We start from the raw sequence: 22,739 nt of genomic DNA, 5'->3' as shown, positions 1-22,739 counted from the left end.
AAAATAAAATACAATACTACTCCAAGGTCAAAAACTAACCTACAATAAGTGTTAAGGATAGATGTCGACCTAGCAAATATCAATTCCCTCCCCTTTTTCAGAAAAATCACTCATGGAATGCGAGGACTAAGGGACAAAATACGGCAAGCGAGAATTGTAAGGTTGCCATAAGTAAACACAATACCCACTTTCTACTCTCAAACAGATCCAGTTTCTTACTTTATGAAATATATATTGATTTCTTAATTTTTAATAGAAAAATAGAATTATTTAAATATATTAGTGATGTGACGATACCAATATTTTTCCCGATTCCGATACACTTACGGATTCCATGCTAAATTCCCGATTCCGATACAATAACCAATTCCAATTCTTTCTGATCTACATTAATGATCTTCCAAATCACATCCTTACATCATTTGTAGACATTTATGCAGACGACACTACCATTTATGGTAGCACATCTAAGACAGTAAACGACCAAGTTCTCTCCAATTCTCTCTCCTCTGATCTTGAGCACGTAGTACAATGGGGAAAGGAGTGGCTGGTTACTTTTAATGCATCTAAAACCAAGCTTCTCTCTTTACATCATCAACATTCTGATCCACATCAGGCATCAATTGAAATGAATGGCTCTCGTCTTCAGGAGGCCTCAAGTTTTGACAAGCTTCTGGGCTTGACCTTTACTCCAGATCTTAAATGGATCACGTACATCAAATCTGTTGCCAAGGTCACTGGAAAAATGGTGGGATCTTTCTATCGATCCGGTAAATATCTCACTGCTGATGCTATTCTCTATCTATATAAGAGCCAGGTACGTCCAAGGGTGGAATATTGTTGCCACATCTGGGCAGGAGCTGCTAGAAAGGACTTGTCCTGCCTTGATAGAGTTCAAAATAGACTTCGTAGCCTCGTAGGAGATGTCCTTTTCTCTTCCTTGCAACCTCTATCTCACAGAAGAGATGTTGCGAGTTTGTCTCTGATGTATCGTTATTTTCATGGAAGGTGTTCAACTGAGCTTCAATCTATGGTCCCCCCTCGCCAAACTTTCACAAGAAACACTCGTCTAGCTGTACACACTATCAATAATTCCCCCCACTATTTATCTGTGCCTAAACCTAAACGTAGATTCCATGATCAAAGCTTCTTTCTTAGAACTGCACGCCTGTGGAATTGTCTTCCGTTTTCCTGCTTTCCGGCTGACTACAATATGGTTGTGTTCAAGTCTAACGTAAATAAGTTCTTGATGAGCCGTTCTATATAAGTTATCAAATTTACCAAATTTTCATTACTAATGATTACTATATTGTCCAATGTCTACTGTACACTCTTTAACCCTTATCCTTAAGTGGACTATTTGCCATGATAAGTGGTGATGCCTATGTAAAAAAAAAAATGCTTCTAAATATTTAACTAGAAAATGTTTATTTTGTGCCGATAACCATAAAAACACATCTTAAAGGTGTATATATTTTTTCAAAAACGTAAAAACACAATTGTGAGGGGCGATCTAGATAGATTTTAGTTTAACTGGAAGTTAAAATTAATGAATATTTATTTTATTATTACTACCAGCAGTGGAAAAATTTGTTTTAAACAAAATTAAATAACAAAATAAATAATTCAAGGAATCGTTTTTGGCATTAGATAATAAGCCCAGATTTTTCCGATTCCGATTAATCGTTCTAACACGTATATATATATATATATATATATATATATATATATATATATATATATATATATATATATATATATATAACTACTTAATTTAATTACATAAAATTAATGTACGAAAGTATTAATTTATGCGTAATCTTTAAGTATTTACTTCAACAGTGCTCAATACGTAGGTAGAGCTAGTTAGTAAGATATAATATAAATATATATGGCGATTAAGCTACACTGAATATTCCGCGTTTCATCCATTCTAGGATTCTTCAGGCTTATATATATATATATATATATATATATATATATATATATATATATATATATATATGCACCCTAGCGTCACCGGGTGAATACCACGTGTGTATAATATATGTTTTACTTACTAAAATCCGAGGCCCAACCTTTGGTGACATTTACAGCTCCGATGACAGTCACGTGTATTAATAAACACGCCGTATGTTCAACCTGAAAAGAGAGAAAATTTGTTTAGTATTTCTCTAACCAGAAATAGATCACTTATTAAATAAAACGTTTGTCTATCGGACCGAGTATTACGAAAATAAAGTGATTTCTGTTGATTACTTCCTTAAAGTCTATATTTTATGGGAATCGAAGAGACACCGGGAACAGCACACACCGTATATGCTCTTTTTACTTAGGGGTCCTAGCTTATCAAAGCCCGGAAGTTAATGAGTTCTAGGTAGGCTGTGAGACAGCCCCGTGATGATCGGCAATGGTGGAACTTGTCTATAATTTAATTATTTAAAAGGACAGTTCAACAAGAACTTATTTTCATTAGACCTGAAAACGGCCATGTTATAGTCAGCTCGAAAGTAGTCCCACAGTATTGTGGTTCAAAGAAAGACAGTCCTAGGAAAGAAAATCTGTTCATGGAATTTTCGTCTAGTCCTAGACATAGATAGAGAGCGAGGGAAATTTTTGAGAGTTTTTGTATCTAGACGAGTATTTGTTGTGAATGTTTAACAGGGGAGGAAGTATGAATAAGTAAGGTAAGTCGAGCACCTATCACAAAAGCAGAGTGGAGAGAGAGAGAGAGTGAGAGAGAGAGAGAGAGAAAGAGAGAGAAGAGGGGCGAAAATGACTTCGTCCACGAAAGCGGCTTCGTACACTGTCAAGACAGGAAAAAGTACTCTTTTAACAGCGCGTATGAAAATATCAGCAGCAGCCGAAAGATAGATTGCTAGCGATTGCATTAGCAGCAGCATTTAAACGCGTATGCAAATTAGAAATTGTGCACGAGCTGGTGCGAAAAGAAAAAAAGAAAAAAAAAAAGACACCACCGGGGGAGAAACAAAGTCGACGCTGAAGGAGATAGGCGTTTAAAGTGAAGGCGAGCATAGGCTAGCTGTGGCCAGCGTGTGGTCAGAAGAAAGAGTGCAGTCGAAAAGATGGACGTATCATTCTCTACGACCAGCGTGTAGTGGAGCAGAAGTGAGTTTTAAGCTGGTGTCGGGACGGGAGGGTAACGCTAATAAACGACATATGTTAAAAAAAAAAAAGAAAAGCCGAGTCGGATTTATTTATCTTGTTTGTTTGTAGCTGCGACTATACCCACGTTACATAACATTGAATTGGAATTCGTGACCAGGCTTTTTATCATAAAAGGATCAATATAAAAAAAAAGAAAGAAAAATAAACGTTTCCACGAAAAAATGTAGTCGGAAAAGAGAGGCGTAAAATAAAAACAGACCGAGAGTGAAGAAATTGGGGGAAAATGGTATTGTAATAGTCGGTGAGTCAATTGTTCGCTCTTATTGTCTGCTCACTTGAATTTTTCTCTCATCTTAGTCATATTTTGTTGTTTTGTGGCGACCGAGGTTTACCGTCAATGTTGTTTTAGTGTAAAAACGAATGTTCTAGTCTTACGGGTCGGTTATGCACTATTATACGCGACATTGTTTTATACTCGTTAAACATTTAGCAGCTCTTCCCTAGATGTGGTGGTCCTGGATATGACCTTAAACTATATGCAGTGGTGAGGCCCCAGCTTGCGGGCTTTGGGGAGTGTGGAGCCACCCTTTAATTACCATTGCTCCTAGGTTCATTTTGACCCGGAGTGGTAGTACCTGTTATATATATATATATATATATATATATATATATATATATATATATATATATATATATATATATATATATATATATATATCCCTATTTATATTTCTAATCCATTACATTAAGTTCATTTCCTTTTACGCCGGGCTTCTAATAAGTAACAGGACGCATCTCTACTCTTAATTAATAGACGTATCTCTAACACAATATTACTACCACCCCAATGGAGATACCACATTCCCCAAAATGTTTGCTGACCGACTTTCTAGCTCCTTTTGACATGTCTACATTTGTCACATGTTTCCACCCCCATCTCTTTCCCTCTCTCTCCCTCATTCCTTTTCACTCTCTCTTATTCCTATCCGACTCAAAAACCGGAAAAAATATTCTTAATATATCTCCTCTACCTATATTTTCTTTATTTTCATTATTTTTAAATTCAATTATCATTTATTTAATTATTTCTTTTAATTTAATTAAATATTTCTTATATTTGTATATATTTTTATGCAGTTTATAATCCATATGGTTTGCCTTCCTATTAGATGCCGTATCGAATTCGGCTCCGCCTATCTATTAACTCGCTTACTTACTTTTTCATTATTTCCCTCTCCCTTATCTTTCCACAATCCCTTACTTCTTTCCCAACCCTCTCTCTCACACGTTTTCTCTTCTTCTCTTCGTCTCGTTTCTAATTGAACCCGCAATCCATTCTACCTCTCTCATCTGTCACTTTTTTTTTATCTCTTATATTTCCTCTATCTTTTATATTTTTTCTCTTTTCTTTTCCATGAGTTGGCGCTATTGCTTTTGAATTTGTATATATTTTTTCTTCTTCCCAATAATAAACTTTCAAATCTGTATAGGCTGACGAAATTATCGGATCGTTGACTCGATTCCAACAGTGGAAACATGTGTAACTCAGCAGATAAAAAACGGCAATAAAATATATATATTCAGCCCTACAGTAGTATTGAGCACCTTTTCAGAGTTTTTTTTACTACCCGCCATAAACATGCTCACATCCCGCTGCTACAAACAGCCACTTGTTTCAATCAAACAACAGATATCATCAGGCAGCGACTTGACTATTCAAATGTTCAATGAATAATTCATTGAATTCATTGAACATTTGAATAGTCAAGTCGCTGCCTGATGATATCTGTTGTTTGATTGAAACAAGTGGCTGTTTGTAGCAGCGGGATGTGAGCATGTTTATATAACAATAAACAAGTATTATCAGCTCTTTTTATTGAGCACTATCTAACAACCTCGTTGAATTCACTAGTCCATTACTTTTGAATAATAAAAAAAATCCCGAGTATATATATATAAAAAGAAATCAAAAAGGAAAAGAAATCAAGATTCTAAATTAAAAATTTACAAGGAAATTTATTGTTCGAGAGAATACTCTAAAACGTTATGGCTGTTTGATTTAATTCCATGACCAGCAAATTCTTATCTCAGCTATAATAATAATAATTTGCTAATATCTTCCTTTCCTCTGAAGAGAAGAACAGTATTCTTTATGATGTAATGGAATAACCTAACATCCCTTCATAGATGAAATGAACTATAGATATATTAACCCTCTCACGTGACTGACGGAGAAGGAAAAAAGGCGGGAAGTGAATAAGAAAATATGTCGAGTAACTCTTATGTCATATGTATTCCCTTGTAAATAAACCCGTTTGGCTTTCACCCATAACACCGTGTTGATTGCTGTATTCTTATTGAAATTAAGGATATAACAAATGGCGACAGGATTCGAATTCACACAAAGGAAACTTTAAGCCAAAAACATATTGGAAAACGAAGAGAAAAAATACTGCACGGAAAAATTCAACTATTGAAAAAAAAAGCTAAGACACACACAAAAAATAAGTTATATATATTTTTTTAATTCAGCCTTTTACGGTCCTACTGAAAAAAAAGAGAAACTGACATTTCACGAAGCATTGCAAAGAACAATTTTTTAAAGCTGTCCATTTCAAATTTCTTTTGTTGCATAAGAAGAAAAAAATACGGTGGAAAGGAACGGTGTCAAATTCGTGTGTGTAACCCCCTGCAAAAACCTTGTCTACAAAAGAACATTTTTTTTTGTGGTTAAAAAAAACAAAAAAAACTATTCAGTGAATTTACTGAATGCTTTGTGCAGGTAATGTTAACCTCTTGTTTTATTACTGTGTTTAAAAAACCTTCAACATGGAACAATTAGCCGAGTTTACAAAAATGATACAATTAGCACTGGCGGCTCGACAAAACCAGATGGAATTTTTACAAAAAGAAGAGTTAAAACAAAATGAAGCATTAAAAACAATATTAATGAAACAAGAAGAAAAAAAGGATAGTTGATTTACTCCGGAAGAACCAACTAATGGCTTAACGTTTCCAGCATATTATCGGAGATACGAAAATATTTTTTCCAAACGATGTCAGGCCTGGTCAGATGAAGAAAAAATTATTTTAATGTTTCAAAAACTGGGTTCCCATGAAAATACCAAGTATACCAATTTTATACTCCCAAGGAAACCCGAAGATATTTCTTTTAAAGAGACTATAGAAATTTTATCGAACATTTTCGAGGAACGGGATAGCTTATTTGATACTTTATCGCCTATGCTGGGAGAGTAAATCCCAATGCGAGTTATTTAAGTTGAAAGACCTAAAAGAGGACATGTTTAAATGCTTGATATTTGTGCAAGATTTAACATCCTCGAAAGATAAAGAGATTCGTTCTAGGATAGTATCCATTATGAATCAAGACATAGAAATAACCTTAGAGAAAGTTACTGAGGAATGCCAGAAACTGTTAAATTTAAAACAGGATAATACTAGAATCGAAGAGAAACATGTTGACAAAATACAAAGGGTAAAGCAAGGTGACCACTATGTAAAAAAAATACTGTAAACGTGTGGAGGAAAGAATCACTTCACAAAAGAGTGCTACTTCAAAAGCAAAATATGCTATAAGTGCGGGCGTAAAGGACACAAGTCAACAGTATGCAAAAAGGAGAAATAGTGTGAGCCTGAAATAAAGACCATTGATTGTAAAAAAGAGTCCATGTATGGTAAAAAAGGAATTATATTGAAGTTAGAATTAATGGCAGGAAAGTAAACTGCCTTTTGGATATTGGAAATGACATATCCTTAATTGATGAAACAACATGGAAGAAAATTGGTTCTCCAAAACTGCAAAACACAAAGAAAATTGCCAGAGGAATGTCTGGAAATATATTAAAATTTAAGGGAGAATTTTATACTAATGTGACCCCGAATGAAAAGACGTTAAAAACTAAAATGTATGTGATACCTGGAAAAAATTCTAATCCATTCGGTATAGATTTGATGATACTTTTCAATTCATGGGAAAAACCAATAAACTCATTTTGCAAAAGAGTAAATGTGACAGGATCTGAAAGTCCCAAACTGCCAGGAAGATTTGTTGGAGATTTGAAGAAGGATTTTAAAAATGTATTTTCTGAAGGTCTGGGTTGCTGCACTAAAACGGAAGTGAAGTTTGAACTGAAACATGAAGCGAAACCGTCACATGTATTCCCTTGTAAATAAACCTCTTTGTCTTTCACCCATAACCCTGTGTTTCTTGCTGTATTCTTATTTAAAGTAAGGATATAACACTTTAAAACTCCGCGGAATAAGGATTTCTTGACAATTGTTTTTAATTTCTTTTCCTTATAACTTTTATTCTGTTTGTATTGAGCTTTTTTTTATTTGGTTGATATTACTATATAAATATTAATATTTATATTAGTTTTTAGTTTACACTTGCATTTATCGGCTAAACTTTTCATTGATATTGAGTTTTGAAAATATATACGGCATTTTTTTAAAATTCAATTTTCACCCCAAACAAGGCACAGTGCCACTTGGAAGAAGGCGGTTACTATCGGGGACATAAGTTGCATGGGTATTATGAAGGGAGATGAGTAGCAAGATGTTTGTTCACATTACACTTGAACTTCTGCATGTCAGTACAGTTGGGAAAGCAGAATCCCGGAAGGGAGTTCCAAAGTCTAGCAGTTCTGGGGAAGAAACTATTGGAGTAGAAGGCCTTCTTACACCTAGGGATCTCTACTGTGAAGGGGTGGGATTTAGCTACTTTTCGGGGGTATTCACGTCGAAGGGGTACAAGTTCTTGTAGTTCGTCAGAGCATTCACAATTAAAATACTTGTAGAACAAGCAGGGATGCAACATTTCGTCGGTAGGACAGAGGATGACAGTTCAAGGTGTATCAGGTTGGCGACTCTCTTTTGAACCCTGTTCAGGAGTGAGAGACAAGTAGCAGATGCACCAGCCCAAATGTGACAACAGTACTCCATACATGGGCAAATGGTAGCCTTACAGAGGTACAGGATACGTTCAGGTGTAAGTAGTTTTCTAGCACGGTAGAGAGATCCCACCTTCTTCGCATCAGCCTTGGCAATGCTCTCAATGTATCTATTCCAATTCATGTTCCCTGTAAAAGTTCGGCCGAGGAGTTTACAGTAAGTACTTTCGGGTAATGTATTCTTGGCCATTGCTATTGGTGGTAGAGAAAGTTTCTTGTAATTATTGAAGGAAACAAGCTTAGTCTTGGGAGCATTGAATGTGACCGTCCATTTTTGTCCCCATTCCACTACAGATTGGAGGTCATCCTCTAGTGTTTCTGCCATTTCCTTAGATATGTGTTCATTTGCTTTCCCCTGGTGCCTGTTATAGAAAGTGGTGTCATCATCAAATATACCCATCTCAGAAACAATTTTATCAGGGAGGTCATTTATGAATATCAGGAACAATAAAGGTCCAAGGATAAACCCCGAGGTACTCCCGCTTTTATGCTATATTGTTTAGATGTACGACCGTCGAGGAGAACCTAGATTTTTCTCTTACTCAAGAAGGATTTAATTATATTATGTATTCTTCCAATGATACCATATGATCTAATTTTCCTTTCAAAAGCCTTAGATATATTGAGGGCTCCCGCTCTACCCTCCCAGATTTTGTCTAGTGAACGATATATACGTTCAGAAATTACAGTTAAGATATCTGCTGTGGAACGAGCTTGCCTAAATCCATATTGTTTGCCGGTCAAGAGTTCATTCTCATAATACTATTGCACGGAATTGATGTTACCGCGTGTTTTACATATTCACGTGTTGCTGAGTTTACTAGTTAGCCAATCAGATTCTTTATAATTCTCGCACACATTTATCGCAGCCAATTCTAACATATTCAAAAAGGTAGCCTATTCTCTCTAAAAATGAACAACGACTGGGGTGGATTAAAGGTGAAGTGCCCCTGTGATTGATAAACGCGCGACCATCAAAACTTACTATCATAAAAAAAATGGGCCAAGGGTGAAAGAAGGAAGAAATCGATTTTTCAATATTTTCCCATGAATTTTTATTCATTGTAGCTGAAAATTTCTATTTTGCAGATCATTATTATTATAGCATATAATAATAAGTGGAAAATGAATCCTAAAATTGGTAAGACCGAATCTTGGTGAGGATATAAAAAACCGAATTTCAGAATTAAGGCAGTCCAAAATGACTTACAAGCAAATTTTTTATATTTTAAGAAAAAAAAAAAAATGTGAATGCATCTCTTTCTGCAGTGAAGCGAATTGGTCAAAGGTTCGAAGTCGAACGCTCGATAAAAAGGAAATCTGGATCTGGTCGCCCTAAGGCATCCACTTTTAAGGACGACCGCAGGCTTAAATTAACTGTTTTGACGGATTAAAAGAAAACTTATGTTGACCATAGCAAAGAATTCAAAACAGGGGATGGAAATTCTCTTTCTAGATATACAATATCTAAACGAATGAAAGAAATGGGATTTTCTTCTAAAAGATATGAAAAGAAGCCATTTTTATCTAAGAAGAACATCAATGATAGAAAGAGATTTTCTCGTGGTATAGCAAAAAAAGATACAGACTGGTTCAGGGATGTTTTCTGGTCAGATAAATCAAAACTTTGTCCTGTTAGTGATGCTCCCGAACGGTGCATTCGAAAAACTGGAGAAAGATTTTCGCCAAGTTGCATAAAAACGATAGTTAAACACGAGAATGGAGAGATAATGGCATGAGGGACTTTTACTGCAGCAGGAGTTGGACAACTCATTAGACGTGAGAATTCAATCAATGCAAAGGAATATATTCGCGTATTAAAACAGGACTGTTACCAAGTATCCAGAAGCTGGGAATATCCCAGAACATTATTTTTCAACATGATAATTCCCCTGCACACACTACTGAATCACAAAAAATGGTTGTCTGATAATTCAATTGATGTGATGTTTTGGCCAGGTAAAACCCCATCGAGAATATTTGGTCCATAATATCTCGTGCATTGGCTGGAAGAACTTTTTCGAACAATGACAAACTGTGGGAACTGTGCAAAGCGAATGGAATAGCATCTTCTCTTCGCAGTGTTCCACTTTGGTTGAGAACATATCTAAAAGGATTGATCTTTTAAAGAAATCAAAAGGGAATGCGATTCCATATTAAACATTTATTAAAGTAAATGTCTTGTTCTGTGTTATTAGTCTCGTTTAAATTTCCTTGTTCAATTGTTCTTTGTTCAATATAGCTTTTAGTGCAATAGAATGTATAAAATTTGTTTGACTCATTTTTTTTTGCTCACGAGTGTAGTTCTACTCATGTATTTAGCAATGTTGAATTAAATACTGAAAAAGATACATAACACTTTATGTACATGCATGAAATAATATCTCTCTCTCTCTCTCTCTATATATATATATATATATATATACTTTTGTGTATGTGTGTGTGTTGAGTGAAATGATTTCAGTTTCACATGAGTATTTCGGTCGAATGTTTCAACATCGATAAAGCAACTGGACACTTAAACTAAGCAATTTTGCAACTACTTATCTCAAAATCACCACTTTCCTGTTATTAAGCTTTTTCTTTCTAATAATATATACAAAGTTTTTTTTTACAGACAATAGCTTCAGACAAAAACACTAATTTGATATAAACCAGATATCAGAGGCGCAACTACGCCACTCAGTTTTGAGTAGCAGCGTGTCTCCATGGTTACTTATCTCATCAGAAATATGTACAATTTCAGTATAATTCAAATAAAAAGAAATGATTTTATCTTTTACCTATTTATACGTATTATTTCTATCTCTTGTGGGATGTATATTCTCTCTTTCGCTCTCCACTGTGGACTGCAAGGAAGATATATATATATATATATATATATATATATATATATTTATATATATATATATATATATTTATATTTATATATATATATATATTTATATTTATATATATATATATATATATTTATATTTATATATATATATATATTTATATTTATATATATATATATATATTTATATTTATATATATACATATATATTTATATTTATATATATATATATATATATATATATATCGATAGATCGTCTATCATACACACACACACAGATATTCAGCTTATTATATATATATATATATATATATATATATATATATATATATATATATATATATATATATATAGAGAGAGAGAGAGAGAGAGAGAGAGAGAGAAGCACAATTGGACAGCTGACATATTTTTTTCTCGTGCAGCGTTGGCGTTGCGAGCCGACTCTCGAGGTTTTAATATACTTGCCGGAATGGATAAATGAATAATATACTCTATATGAGATGCCCGTTCGTTTCATTATTCAAAAACGTTCAATTTTTTGCCGCGGGTCCCTCAGCCCTACTAAAAAGTTCTTCGGAAAGTTTTTATGATGTCAAACACGACGAACAAATGAACGGTAAACTGCGGAATTACCCATTCAGATGGTGAAAGGCTATTATGTTTAAAAATCCATAATAATGCAGTCTTGTACGTATAAGCAATACTATTGCCGCTATTGCAATCAGGGAATGTAGCTATTGTATTTCTCGGGAGCTGATAGTCCATCATAGGACGATAAAAGGAATTTCAGAAACGCCCTGAAGATTCACTCTCCGTCCAACGACAGTTACAATTAATTCCCTGTCCATGCTGGGGTTACACCATTGACGGCGAAGAATACGATGTCAACAACGACGACGACGACGACGACGATATGACTACGCAAACTAAAATAATTTGGGCATTCGAGGAATTTTAGTTTGAGTCAGCAGAATTGTAAAATTGACTTTATTACTTGGTTTGATCGGATTATTATTTGTATTTTCATTGTTATTTGTACAACATTTCGATTGGTGTAGCCCACGACCTTCGTCAGGCATGTTGGTCGCCATCTAGGAAAAGAAAGGAGAAAAGTTACTGGCTCCATAGATGGTTTCGTTGTCTTTGCGTTGCTTTTTTTTGCGCCGCGGTTTCATAAACAATAATCTCTCATCTAAAAAAAAAATCAGAACTGTCAAATTGGCGTCGTCTACAAAAGATAATAGTTTAAAGTGAAACTAATTATACTCACAGCATTAAAATAAAAAAACATGAAGAACAAGGCGAGTTAGCAACAATTCAAATATTCACAGGGAAAATAATACAAGAATAAAATATAGATCTTATGAATAAAAATACAAGAATAAAATATAGATCTTAGATCTGACGACGTCAGAGAAAACTAAAATTGGACAATAAAATGAAATGTGTGAAAAACAGGAAACTGCCGGCCATATTCTGCCTTGACAAAGTTCAAACCCGATTCGAAACCTAATAAATGATGCCCTTTTCCCTTCTCTGCACCCTGATTCCTACAAAAGAGGCGTTGCAAGCCTGCTCCTGCTCTATCGCTATTTTCATGGCAAGTGCTCTACTGGACTCTAGTCGATGGCCTCCCCTTCGTGAAGCACTCACAAAATACTCGACTAGCTACAACCACTATATCAGATTTCTCCCACTTTCTATCTGTACTTAAATCTAAACGCAGATTCTATGAACAAAGCATTTTTTTCAGAACTGCCCGCCTGTAAAACACTGTTCCGTTAGCCTGCTTTCCGACTGAATACAACATTGTAGCCTTCAAATCCAATGTAAACAATTTCTTGTCGAGTCGTCCCCATAAATAATCAAATTCTAACGAATCTACTCCATTAAAGAGTTCAACACTACCACTTTACATTTATAAACCCTTATCCACGAATGGCCTTCGGGCCTTGATAAGTGGTGACTTTCAAATAAAGAAAAACTTTGATGATTAGAGTTTTTAGATTAGTATATGCAGAAGAGTTGAGGTAGAAGTGCTAGCAAGAGGCGAGGGCCAATAAAATATTTGAAGAATTGATAGGTATAGACTAGAGCAAGGTAAATAAATATCAGGTTAGTTTAGAAATGATTTCTTAAAGTGATGCATGTAAAATGGACCTTAAATCGAACATGGCGATTAGAATGAGGATGCCTACCTTTAAATTGTCATCTCGAAAAAAGTCTAAATGCAGATGTAATATAGTGTATATGAGCGCGTGGGAATGTATCGGCAGCAGGGAAGGATGGCTGGCTGCAAAGAGATTGGCAGCAGCAGCAACCGAAAAAGGGTATATGCAAATTAGGAAGTGCGCGCGAGGAAAAAAGGAAAAAAAATGCACCACGTGCTCGGGGCAGAAGCAAAGTGGACGTCAAAGAAAATGGACGGATAAAGTCGAAGACGAGAATGGTTCGGCTGTCTCTGGCATGCGGTCGAACGAACGAGAAACGCTACCAGATAAAATAAGAACGTGGCAGCGAGAGGATTTTTTAAGTGGTTCCGAAAGTGACGGTAATAAAAAACAAACTTTTGTTAGAAAAGAAAAAAATGCCGACCCGGATTTTTCTTTATTTGTTTGTCAATTTGCGACATTACCTTACACAGAACCTACAACTACTGAAAAAAAAAAGAAATTGCGATAGAGTGTAAGATTCACTAGAGTCCTGAACTCTTCAAAAATGAGGTCTAAATTCGAAGAAAATAAAAAAAGACTGTAAGACATACTTCTTGAAATCATTCTATCCTTTAAATCGGACAAAAATTTAAAGGAAAAAGTTAGTTTCCATTTAGTGGTGAATTTTTAAACTTCTGTTTCATTTACTTTCATTCATATCAAGCAAGGCATGTTGCCATTGAAGCGTAAGAGGTTACTGTGACATGACGCATAAAAGTTTGGGGAGTTAGTGGGAGATGAAGGCAGTAGAACAACATGGGCGGGAAGTTGATCAGCAAGATGTTTGTTTACATTAGATTCAAATTGATGCATGTTTGTACGGTCAGCGAAACAGGGACCAGGAAAAAGAATTCCAAAAGCAATCGTTCCAGGTGGGGGATGGCAAAGCGCTATCAGAGTAGAAAATCTTCCGACATATCAGGACTTCTACAGAGAAGGAGTAGGATTTTGCTGATAGTTGGGTGGGACAAGGTATATTGAAAAAGTACAACTGCAGTAAATTCATCTGAATACATTCCGTTATGATAACAATGGTAGCCAGTGCAATATCCATTAGGTTTACACGCCGAAATCAAGCTAGTCGCCCCTTGCTGCTCCTAACAGAAGGACAAACTCCGCACACGCGCGCGCACGCACGCACACACACACACACACACACACACACACACACACACACACACACACACCTAACCTTGCCATTTCGGAACCAGTAGTTCTATTAACCATCATTGACTCTGATAGATAAAATATTGTCAACCATTCGCATTTTCTATCATCTATTTTTATAAAAACTAAATAATAAGTGTGCCGCCGTCTTCACACACATGGGAACAGTTTCTTTCACTAAAGATCAAAGACATTTTTATGGTTCTTGTTATCTGCAACAAATAAGAAGATTGGAAGTAGAAGTTTCGCCTATTGATAGACAGGTCTCAAATCAAACATTTTCGGTAGTTTATATAAATCTCCGCTATTATATAAGTTACTTTGTATGTGTGTGTGTGTTTGTGTGTGTGTTTGTGTGTTTGTGTGTGTGAGTTCCTTCCTCATAGGTCCCAAAACGACTGACTCAATCTTCTGCAAATTTCACACTGAGGTAATTTATATGTCTGGCAGTGTTCTTAGATATGGTTTGTACTGAAATCCATCCGATAACTATCGAAAATGGAAAAAATCGATCCTAAAAATAGTCTTTCTAATAGACAAAAAGCATTTTTATAGGGGAATATTTTACGTTACACTGGCCAAGAGAAATAATAAAATCTTACCAAATCATTTCTCCTACCCCCCCAAAACAGAATTATTGACATCTAGAAATATCGTCCAGTGGGAGAGCATTCGAATACAGATCGAATGATCCCTTGTTCAAGAAATTCTCCCCGTCCCTGAATCGCTGGCAGTACCCACTTGCAGAAATTTAAATGTTATGTATACAAACATCTTGCTGCTAAGCTCCTTACTTAGGACAACCCTCCTATAAATCTGCCCCCTATCTCATAGTAGCCTCAACCCTCTCCCTGACAATGTGTCTTGTTTGAAGTGAATTAAAGTTAAAGTGTGTGTTCAATCTCTTTCAAGATACTTTATTATATTTTAATATTTGCTTTCTTTTTATTGTGTCAGCTTTCTTTTTATTTCCTCTTATTGGCTTAGACATGTAAAGTAGAGACAGGAGTTTAAACTTTTCGTTTGTGTTTACCCATCTATCTGTGCAAGGCCTGGTTGCTTTGCTACTATTCTAATAGGATTTCGGGCTTTTGAATTATTTTGGACCATATTCTAATTACGCGACTTTTTGGATCGAGAGAATTTTTAAAACAAAGAATGAAAAAGCGATTAAAATTGCGTTTTATTCAATTTACGGGGAGAAAAAAAAGTGGGAAAACGATTAAAATAAAACAGCATTATGGTCGAATACCCTAGAGATTAATCACGTTCAAACCCAGGAGGCATTCCCTTTGCTTACAAATGGAAGGTTTTCTAAGTCGAACGTGAATAGTCACCAAGATCTTAAGGTGATATAGTGAATGAGCACAACTCAGACTAGAAAAAGAGTCCGTGCTAAAGTTCGTTGTACAAGACGGGTTTTTAAGTAAATGATACAGCTTTGAAAAAGAAAGGAGAAAAGTTACTAGCCCCATAGATGATTTCGTTGTCTTTGAGTTACTTTTTTTTTTGCGCTGCGGTTTCATTTCCTCTCCTATTCCCATTTTCCCCTTTTTGGAGAGAAGATTAAAGGAATATATATATATATATATATATATATATATATATATATATATATATATATATATATATATATATATAACTACTTCATTTATTCACATAAAATTAATATACGAAAGTATAGATTTATGCGTAAACTTTAAGTATTACTTCAAAGGTGCTCAATACGAAGGTAGAGCTAGTTAGTAATTTATAAAATATATATGGCGATTAAGCTACACTGAATATTCGGCGTTTCATCCACTCTAGAATTCGTCAAGCTTATGCGCGAATTCTGTGGTTGTTTCTCGTTTTTATACGGTCCTCTTCTGTTGAGGATTTTAGTTAGCCAATCAGCTTTCTAGTATCTACCGCACCCCTTCCTATCAGCCAATGGGCATGCATTTTATCGAACAAAGGATCTGTTTTAGAACTAGGTTAGTGGTTTAAGGTAGACCTTTTCCTCCTTTTTTTTAATATATACATAAATATACATATGTGTACATACATATATGCACATATATATACATATATATGCATATATATATAAGAAAGCAGGGAGCAGTAAGGGAATTTCAAAATTTTGCTGTTTGATGGAAGAAAGTAGAGTGGAATGATTTATGACATTTAGGGACCTAAATATTGGAAAGAGTGGTGCCAAAAATGTTCGCCTACTTCTACGAAACTTAGGAACCACAGAACACAGTAAGTTCGGTCACTATATTTTATTCAGAAAGACGAGCGAGCTGGATTTCTTCGAAGCGGTCAAGTTCTTATCTTAAGACCGGAACGAGATGCTTTTTCATAAGAAATGGAAGTGTTTCAACCTGTCAAAACGCGACAACGAAGACTATCTCACCTTCGCGCCTAATGGTACGATTTCTGGCTAGTTGAATTATCAGCGGACGATTTTAAATGTTTGATTTTTGCACAAGGTCTCGTCTCAGCAAAAGATGCAGAAATAAGACGATGAGTCATATCTAGACTCGAAAATGAACAAGGGCTCACTCTCCAGAAGTTGGCCGGGGATTGCCAACGAGTAGTACGTGTAAAGAGCGACCCACGAATCCTTGAGGAATTAGGCGTGTCATATGTACGAAGGACTAGTTTCAGACCAAATGATTACTCTCATGAGAAAAATCAAACAAACGAGGAGAAAAACTAAGCACAACCAAAGTGTGACCATTCAATCTCCGAACCGAATTCGCCTACAAGGCCGTGAAACCGTTGCAGTGGACAACATTGGTCCTTTGGATGCTTTTACAAAAACAAAATATGCAGTGTCTGTGGCAGGAAAGGCCACAAAGCAACGCATTGCAAAATGAACCAAAACCACAGGGTTCGACAAACAAGATTCGACTCGAAAGTCAAGAGCAACCGACGGAAATACGTTACGGTCAACATCCTCAATAAGCTAGTGGAATTACAGTTGTCTGGTTCAGACCTGCCCATTATGAACCTACAGATATAGAAAAAGTTGAAGAAACCAACAGTGCATAAGACGAATAAGTCAGTTCGAGTTATCACAGGCGATGAAGTAAAATTTGAGGGAGAACTGACACTCCCTGTGACGTTAAATGGTACTACCAAAAAGTGAAAGTTTATGTGCATAAGACATTCGAAAACCTCTTCGGAATGGATTGGATTGAACGATTCTAATTTTGGGACCAACCTATCAACAAATTCTGCCATGAAGAAGACTCGTCTACGGGGGCGCAAAGACTGAAGGACGAGTTAAAGGAAAAATTTCCAGAAATTTTCTCATCGGGTTTCGGAAGATGTACCAAGGCCAGATTCGAACTGAAAGAAAACGCTCTACCCGTTTTCAAGGAGAAGCGGAACGTCCCGTTTGCGGCAACTGAGAAAATCGATAAGGAATTGCATCGGCTACAAATGGCTGGAATAGTATCGAAAGTCAGCACCAGCCAGTGGGCAGCCCCGACCATATATGTGACCAAAAAGACAAGTTAGATTCGTGAATGCGCGGATTTCTCAACGAGTCTGAATGCAGCTCTTAAAGATTACCACAATCCCCTACCCACACCAGAGGAGGTATTCAACAAACTAAACGGTGGTAAAATATTTTCTAAGGTGGATTTAAGTGACACGTACTTACGTCGAGGAGAAATGTTCTAAACTTCTCTGCATCAATACCCACAGGGGACTCTACAAGTTTGAGAGGTTAGCTTTCATGCTCAAGGTAGCGATTTTTCAACAGATCATGCTGGGCGACTTCGACTTTACTTGTGCTTACTTGGACAACATCGTCATTGCCAGTAAATTCACAGCCGAGCATCGCAAACACATACATGAGGTTTTAAGTAGAATTCAAATCTTCGGTTTTAAAGTGAAAGAAGCTAAGTGTGACATCCTTAGGAACGAGATAAAATACCTAGGTCACATGATTGATAAAAATAGTAGACACACCGCCCCTGAGAGGGCGAGCGAAACACTTTGTAGATACTCTCAAAAGAGCACTGAAGAAGTCTCAAGGAACCCAAACAGATGAAGCCTTTCAACAATTCCTACACGTGTAAAAGATTACACCTAATTCTAACACCCCAACAGTGGCCTCACCAGCGAAAATTATGTTTGCAAGGAAGGTGACATCCGTTTTTTACAAACTCTTACCAAAACTGTCAAGATCACCAGTGACCGGTTGCGTACCTAGTAAACGTTTCATGCCAAGAGCTAGAGAGTTTTCTTCAAAAGTTACAAAAATAACACCTGATTCTGGGATGTGGGTTTGATCAGTAAGAGAATCGGTAATATGGTATATATCGTGCTAGGACCGAAACATACACATAAACGTCACCAAGACCAATTAAGAAGATATCCTCATCCCATGGAGTTTCAAAGAAAGGCTCTTCTCAGAAGAAAAAGTTAGCAAAAGTAACTATAAATAAGTATCTATTTTTTAAATCATTTGAGAAAGAAAATTGAAAACAAAGTATAAGTTTATAGATAAAATGAAAGTGAATAGATCAATGTGTATGGTTGTAAACAGCCAGTGGTATTCAAAAGTTCGCAATAGGTGGGGGGATTAGTAAGTCCAAAAAGAGTTCCGTAAGATACTCTTTAGAATCCCTTAAAAAATATTCGCAGTTAGAGAAGGAATGAAAAATCCTGTAGTGAAATGCGGGAGTAAAATCCAATCCATGGAAATAGTAGTTCTTGTGCAGAGAGGCATATGAATGTTTTTTTAAATATAGGGTTCAAATGGAAAAGAGTTAAAAGTAGAGAACTAAATTTGAAGCGGGACAGTTGGCAAAGTAAGCTTCCATGGCCAATGTAAATCAGAAAAGAGCGAAAGAATGAAACTTAAAACTAATGAGGAGAGAAAGTTAATAAGTTCAAAGCAGGGGGGAGGGGTGTTGTACTATTCGGCTATGCATGATTCTCTTCTACACCTTTTTATTCTTTACTGCTTTATTTTCAACTACTTTATTCCAAATTTTTTTGTTTATTTGTTGTTCGTCTATATGTTATTACTCCTCAACCTTTCAATTAACTTTACCCTCTACTCTTTCTTTTTCACTTCTCTCTTCCTGAACCACATTTTAATGTTGATTACCTTCTATCCCTCTATATCCTCACGTAAATTTATCTCCATTTATATATATATATATATATATATATATATATATATTAGACTACCCGTGATCCGTTGGGTCAGTAAGTTATATTAGTATGGAATTAATGCATGAGCGTGACACCTGTAACGTAAAGAAAATAGTTTATTTGTGACATAACAGAAACATTTCCATGAAAGTATATTAAAATGAAAAAAAATATAGATGGATTTTGAACAAAGTTAACACCCTTATTTACCTTTACATCACAATTGCATTTGAGAAGCTTTATCACCGCACAAGCAGAAGCGTCTGGCATATAAATAACCAGTAGATCCTTTGATAAGACAAAAGCGCGTTCGAAATGATTGTTTCTCTTTAGAGAACAATTGAAGCACGATACTTGATTTTTGTATTTTAAACTTTAATTGAAGACATTATATAAAAATAATTCCATAAAATCAATAGAAGTTTCTCTACAGTGTAATGTAGACGACAATATATTGTTGACTTAAGTCACTGGGGGGGAACATATTATGCTTCCTCCTCAGTGCACCGCTATAAGACCCTCAGGGAGCAGGCAATCAATCGATTTGATTTCAAAAAATGGGGTTTTCACTGATTTCGTGGATAATAACAAGTATTGGAAATGTGGATCTTTTGGTAATTCTTATTCAATCCGTACAACGTTGAATCTCCCTACTAGTATATATATATATATATATATATATATATATATATATATATATATATATATATATATATATATATATATATATTAAATAAATAAAAAAAAAGTACTTACCTCAAAAAGTTGGTATGGATCAAAGCTGGAAAAAAAAAGAAACAGAATATTAGACATTTTTTCTTCTTTTAGACATGCAAGCATCTTTCACTTATCACATTTCGATCTATTTTTAATAGAAAAAAAAATTACATTTCTATACATTGGATAAAGAAATGCATACTTCTTTACATGATTCTAATACTGTGTGTGCCAAATGTGTTTGCAACATAATTCTTACTCAACTGAATTTGTCGTGCTGAAATAACAAATGCGACCATCACTTCTCAACGATGGCGTTATTAATATGATGAGTTTTCCGCCTGAAAACTCAACGAAAAATAAACAAAAAGAAAAAAAAATACGTTTGACGCCGTTTTATTACATTTCACGTTCAATAATATTTATTTATTTTTAAAAAAATAACAAAAAACACAAAAGGAGAAAAATAATTATTTGTAATTCAAAATGTAATTTATGTTTTGGATGTTCAAACTGTTCCATTTCGCTGTTTTACATCATTTTAAAGAAATATAATTACTAGTTGACGTTATATATATATATATATATATATATATATAAAATAATATAAAATTTATATTTATATCTCGGCAGTAGAGTGAAAAGCATATCTTATTTTTCTTTTATTAATATTATTGGAATTTTTTCCTTTTTTTCTTGTACACATTTTTGTGAATTATTCCATGGATTTCTGCCTTTGGATTATTATGGACCATCTTCTTCCAATTACGGGATTTCCTTGGATTTTACTTGTGCAAATGGAAATTCAATTAACTTTCTTGAAATTATATATTTGGATTTTATCGTCACTGGATTATTTATCTTCCACCAGACTATCCATTCATGTGTAATCACCTTTTCTTCACCATATTCCCTTTGCTTCACTTTTTTTTTGCTTTCAAGTAAGATCTTTGACTTACTTGTTGTTTCATCAAATACTTCTGCATGCAAAATCCGATCCCGCATTTTTCTAATTCCTACCCTCTGGTGAGAAGGAAAGTATTTCTTTGAAACTCCGCGGATTATTTAGTGTTTCCTTTTCAGATTAAACATGTTTTTAACTCATTTCAAAGTGTTTTTTAACATGTTTTATTAACTGTTTGCTCGTATACATACATACATATATATATATATATATATATATATATATATATATATATATATATATATATATATATATATATATATATATATATACTAGCATTTCAGCCCGGCGTTTTAGTGGTAGTAGGAAGGCAGGCTCGAACCCGTACCGCGAAGGAGGAAAAGGATGGGGGGAAAACCTGACGTCTATGCTGTTACGACAACCGTCAAACCGGAAGTGACATTTTTTTAAATTAAGGCTAGACAATCGAAAGGAGAAGATGACTTTCAAAAATATAGGCGAAAAAAGCGACCCCCTGTAGAAAAGTTCCCAGTTGAAGGTGAGGATATTAATGTTTTTAGCCAATTTTTCGATATTTGTCGTCTGAAATCCGTCGTCTCTGTCAAAAGTTTTAGGCAGACATGCCCACATACATACATACATACATACATACATACATACATACATATATTCGTAACTAAAAATTTTCGAGCTGAACCGATTAAAAAGCTTGCCCTATCTCTGAATACCCTTTATGTAAAATTTCAAATGTTTAGACCAGAAAACGTCTGAGTAATTTGGTAGAGACCGCAGAGGTCATTTTTTTTTAATTTGACCACTATTAATTCCCCTTAACATTTATTGTTTTAGGCTCAAATCAAGTTATTAAGTTGGAGCCATGCCCAAGGAACCTATATCTAAAATTTCATGTGTTTAGACCCAAAATTGTCGGAAGAGTTTGGTAGAGTTCTCAAAGGTCAAATCGTTGAACTTTGACCCCTTAATAGCCAAATTTTTGGCCGAAAACTGATTACATCGATTTTCCCAAATCTCAGTACCCTGTATATCAAATTTCGAGTCTGTAGACTTAAAATTAACAAAGTTATTGCGCAGGGAAATGTACACAGACAGACACACAGGCACAAAGACACGTTCATTTTTATAGATATACTAGCATGTGTGCCCGGCGTTGCCCGTGTGTTTGGAGGTGTATGCTGATAAAAAAAGGTAAATTTTTAAAACTTTGACCCCTATTATGACCCGTTAACATTTATTGTTTTGGGCTCAAATCAAGTTATTAAGTTAGATCCATGTCCAAGGAACCTATATCTAAACTTTCAAGTGTTTAGACCCAAAATTGCCGGAGGAGTTTAATAGAGTTCTCAAAGGTCATTTCGAAATATTCATCTAAGCAGAATTATTATTTTTGTTTTTAATTGGAGAAATTTTTTTTCGCTTTTCTTAATTTTTAAGTAACCATTTTTTATTTGTTAGAGAAAATAATTAAAACTAATGTCCTCATTTGCTTGCATCCCCACGAGGACCGAGTTAGTCAGACACAGAGCCAATTTTCCATGTGTGCAAAATCCACCATCCCATGCATTATCTGCTCCTATTTTTGTTTATAAAATTTAATCGGT

At 35.0% G+C, this 22,739-nt stretch overlaps 1 protein-coding gene across 10 annotated transcripts in view; it reads right to left on the bottom strand.

Annotated features, from left to right (window-relative positions):
* LOC145246571 (cytosolic phospholipase A2-like) overlaps positions 1–22,739 on the bottom strand; it is a 594,967-nt gene that overhangs the window by 116,255 nt on the left and 455,973 nt on the right. For all 10 annotated transcript variants that reach the window (XM_080108182.1, XM_080108180.1, XM_080108179.1 and 7 more), the window contains 2 exons: positions 20,235–20,259; positions 2,061–2,142 (listed from right to left, as the gene is read on the bottom strand). In XM_080108182.1, the coding sequence (XP_079964308.1) occupies positions 2,061–2,142; positions 20,235–20,259 (107 nt within the window). The remainder of the gene's footprint in view (positions 1–2,060; positions 2,143–20,234; positions 20,260–22,739) is intronic.

This window comes from Euprymna scolopes, chromosome 24 (genome assembly GCF_053919585.1).
Source record: "Euprymna scolopes isolate OS-2025 chromosome 24, ASM5391958v1, whole genome shotgun sequence".
Lineage (NCBI taxonomy): Eukaryota > Metazoa > Mollusca > Cephalopoda > Sepiida > Sepiolidae > Euprymna > Euprymna scolopes.
Note: the sequence above shows the minus strand (reverse complement) of the source record. Positions and strands in the feature narration are given on the sequence as shown.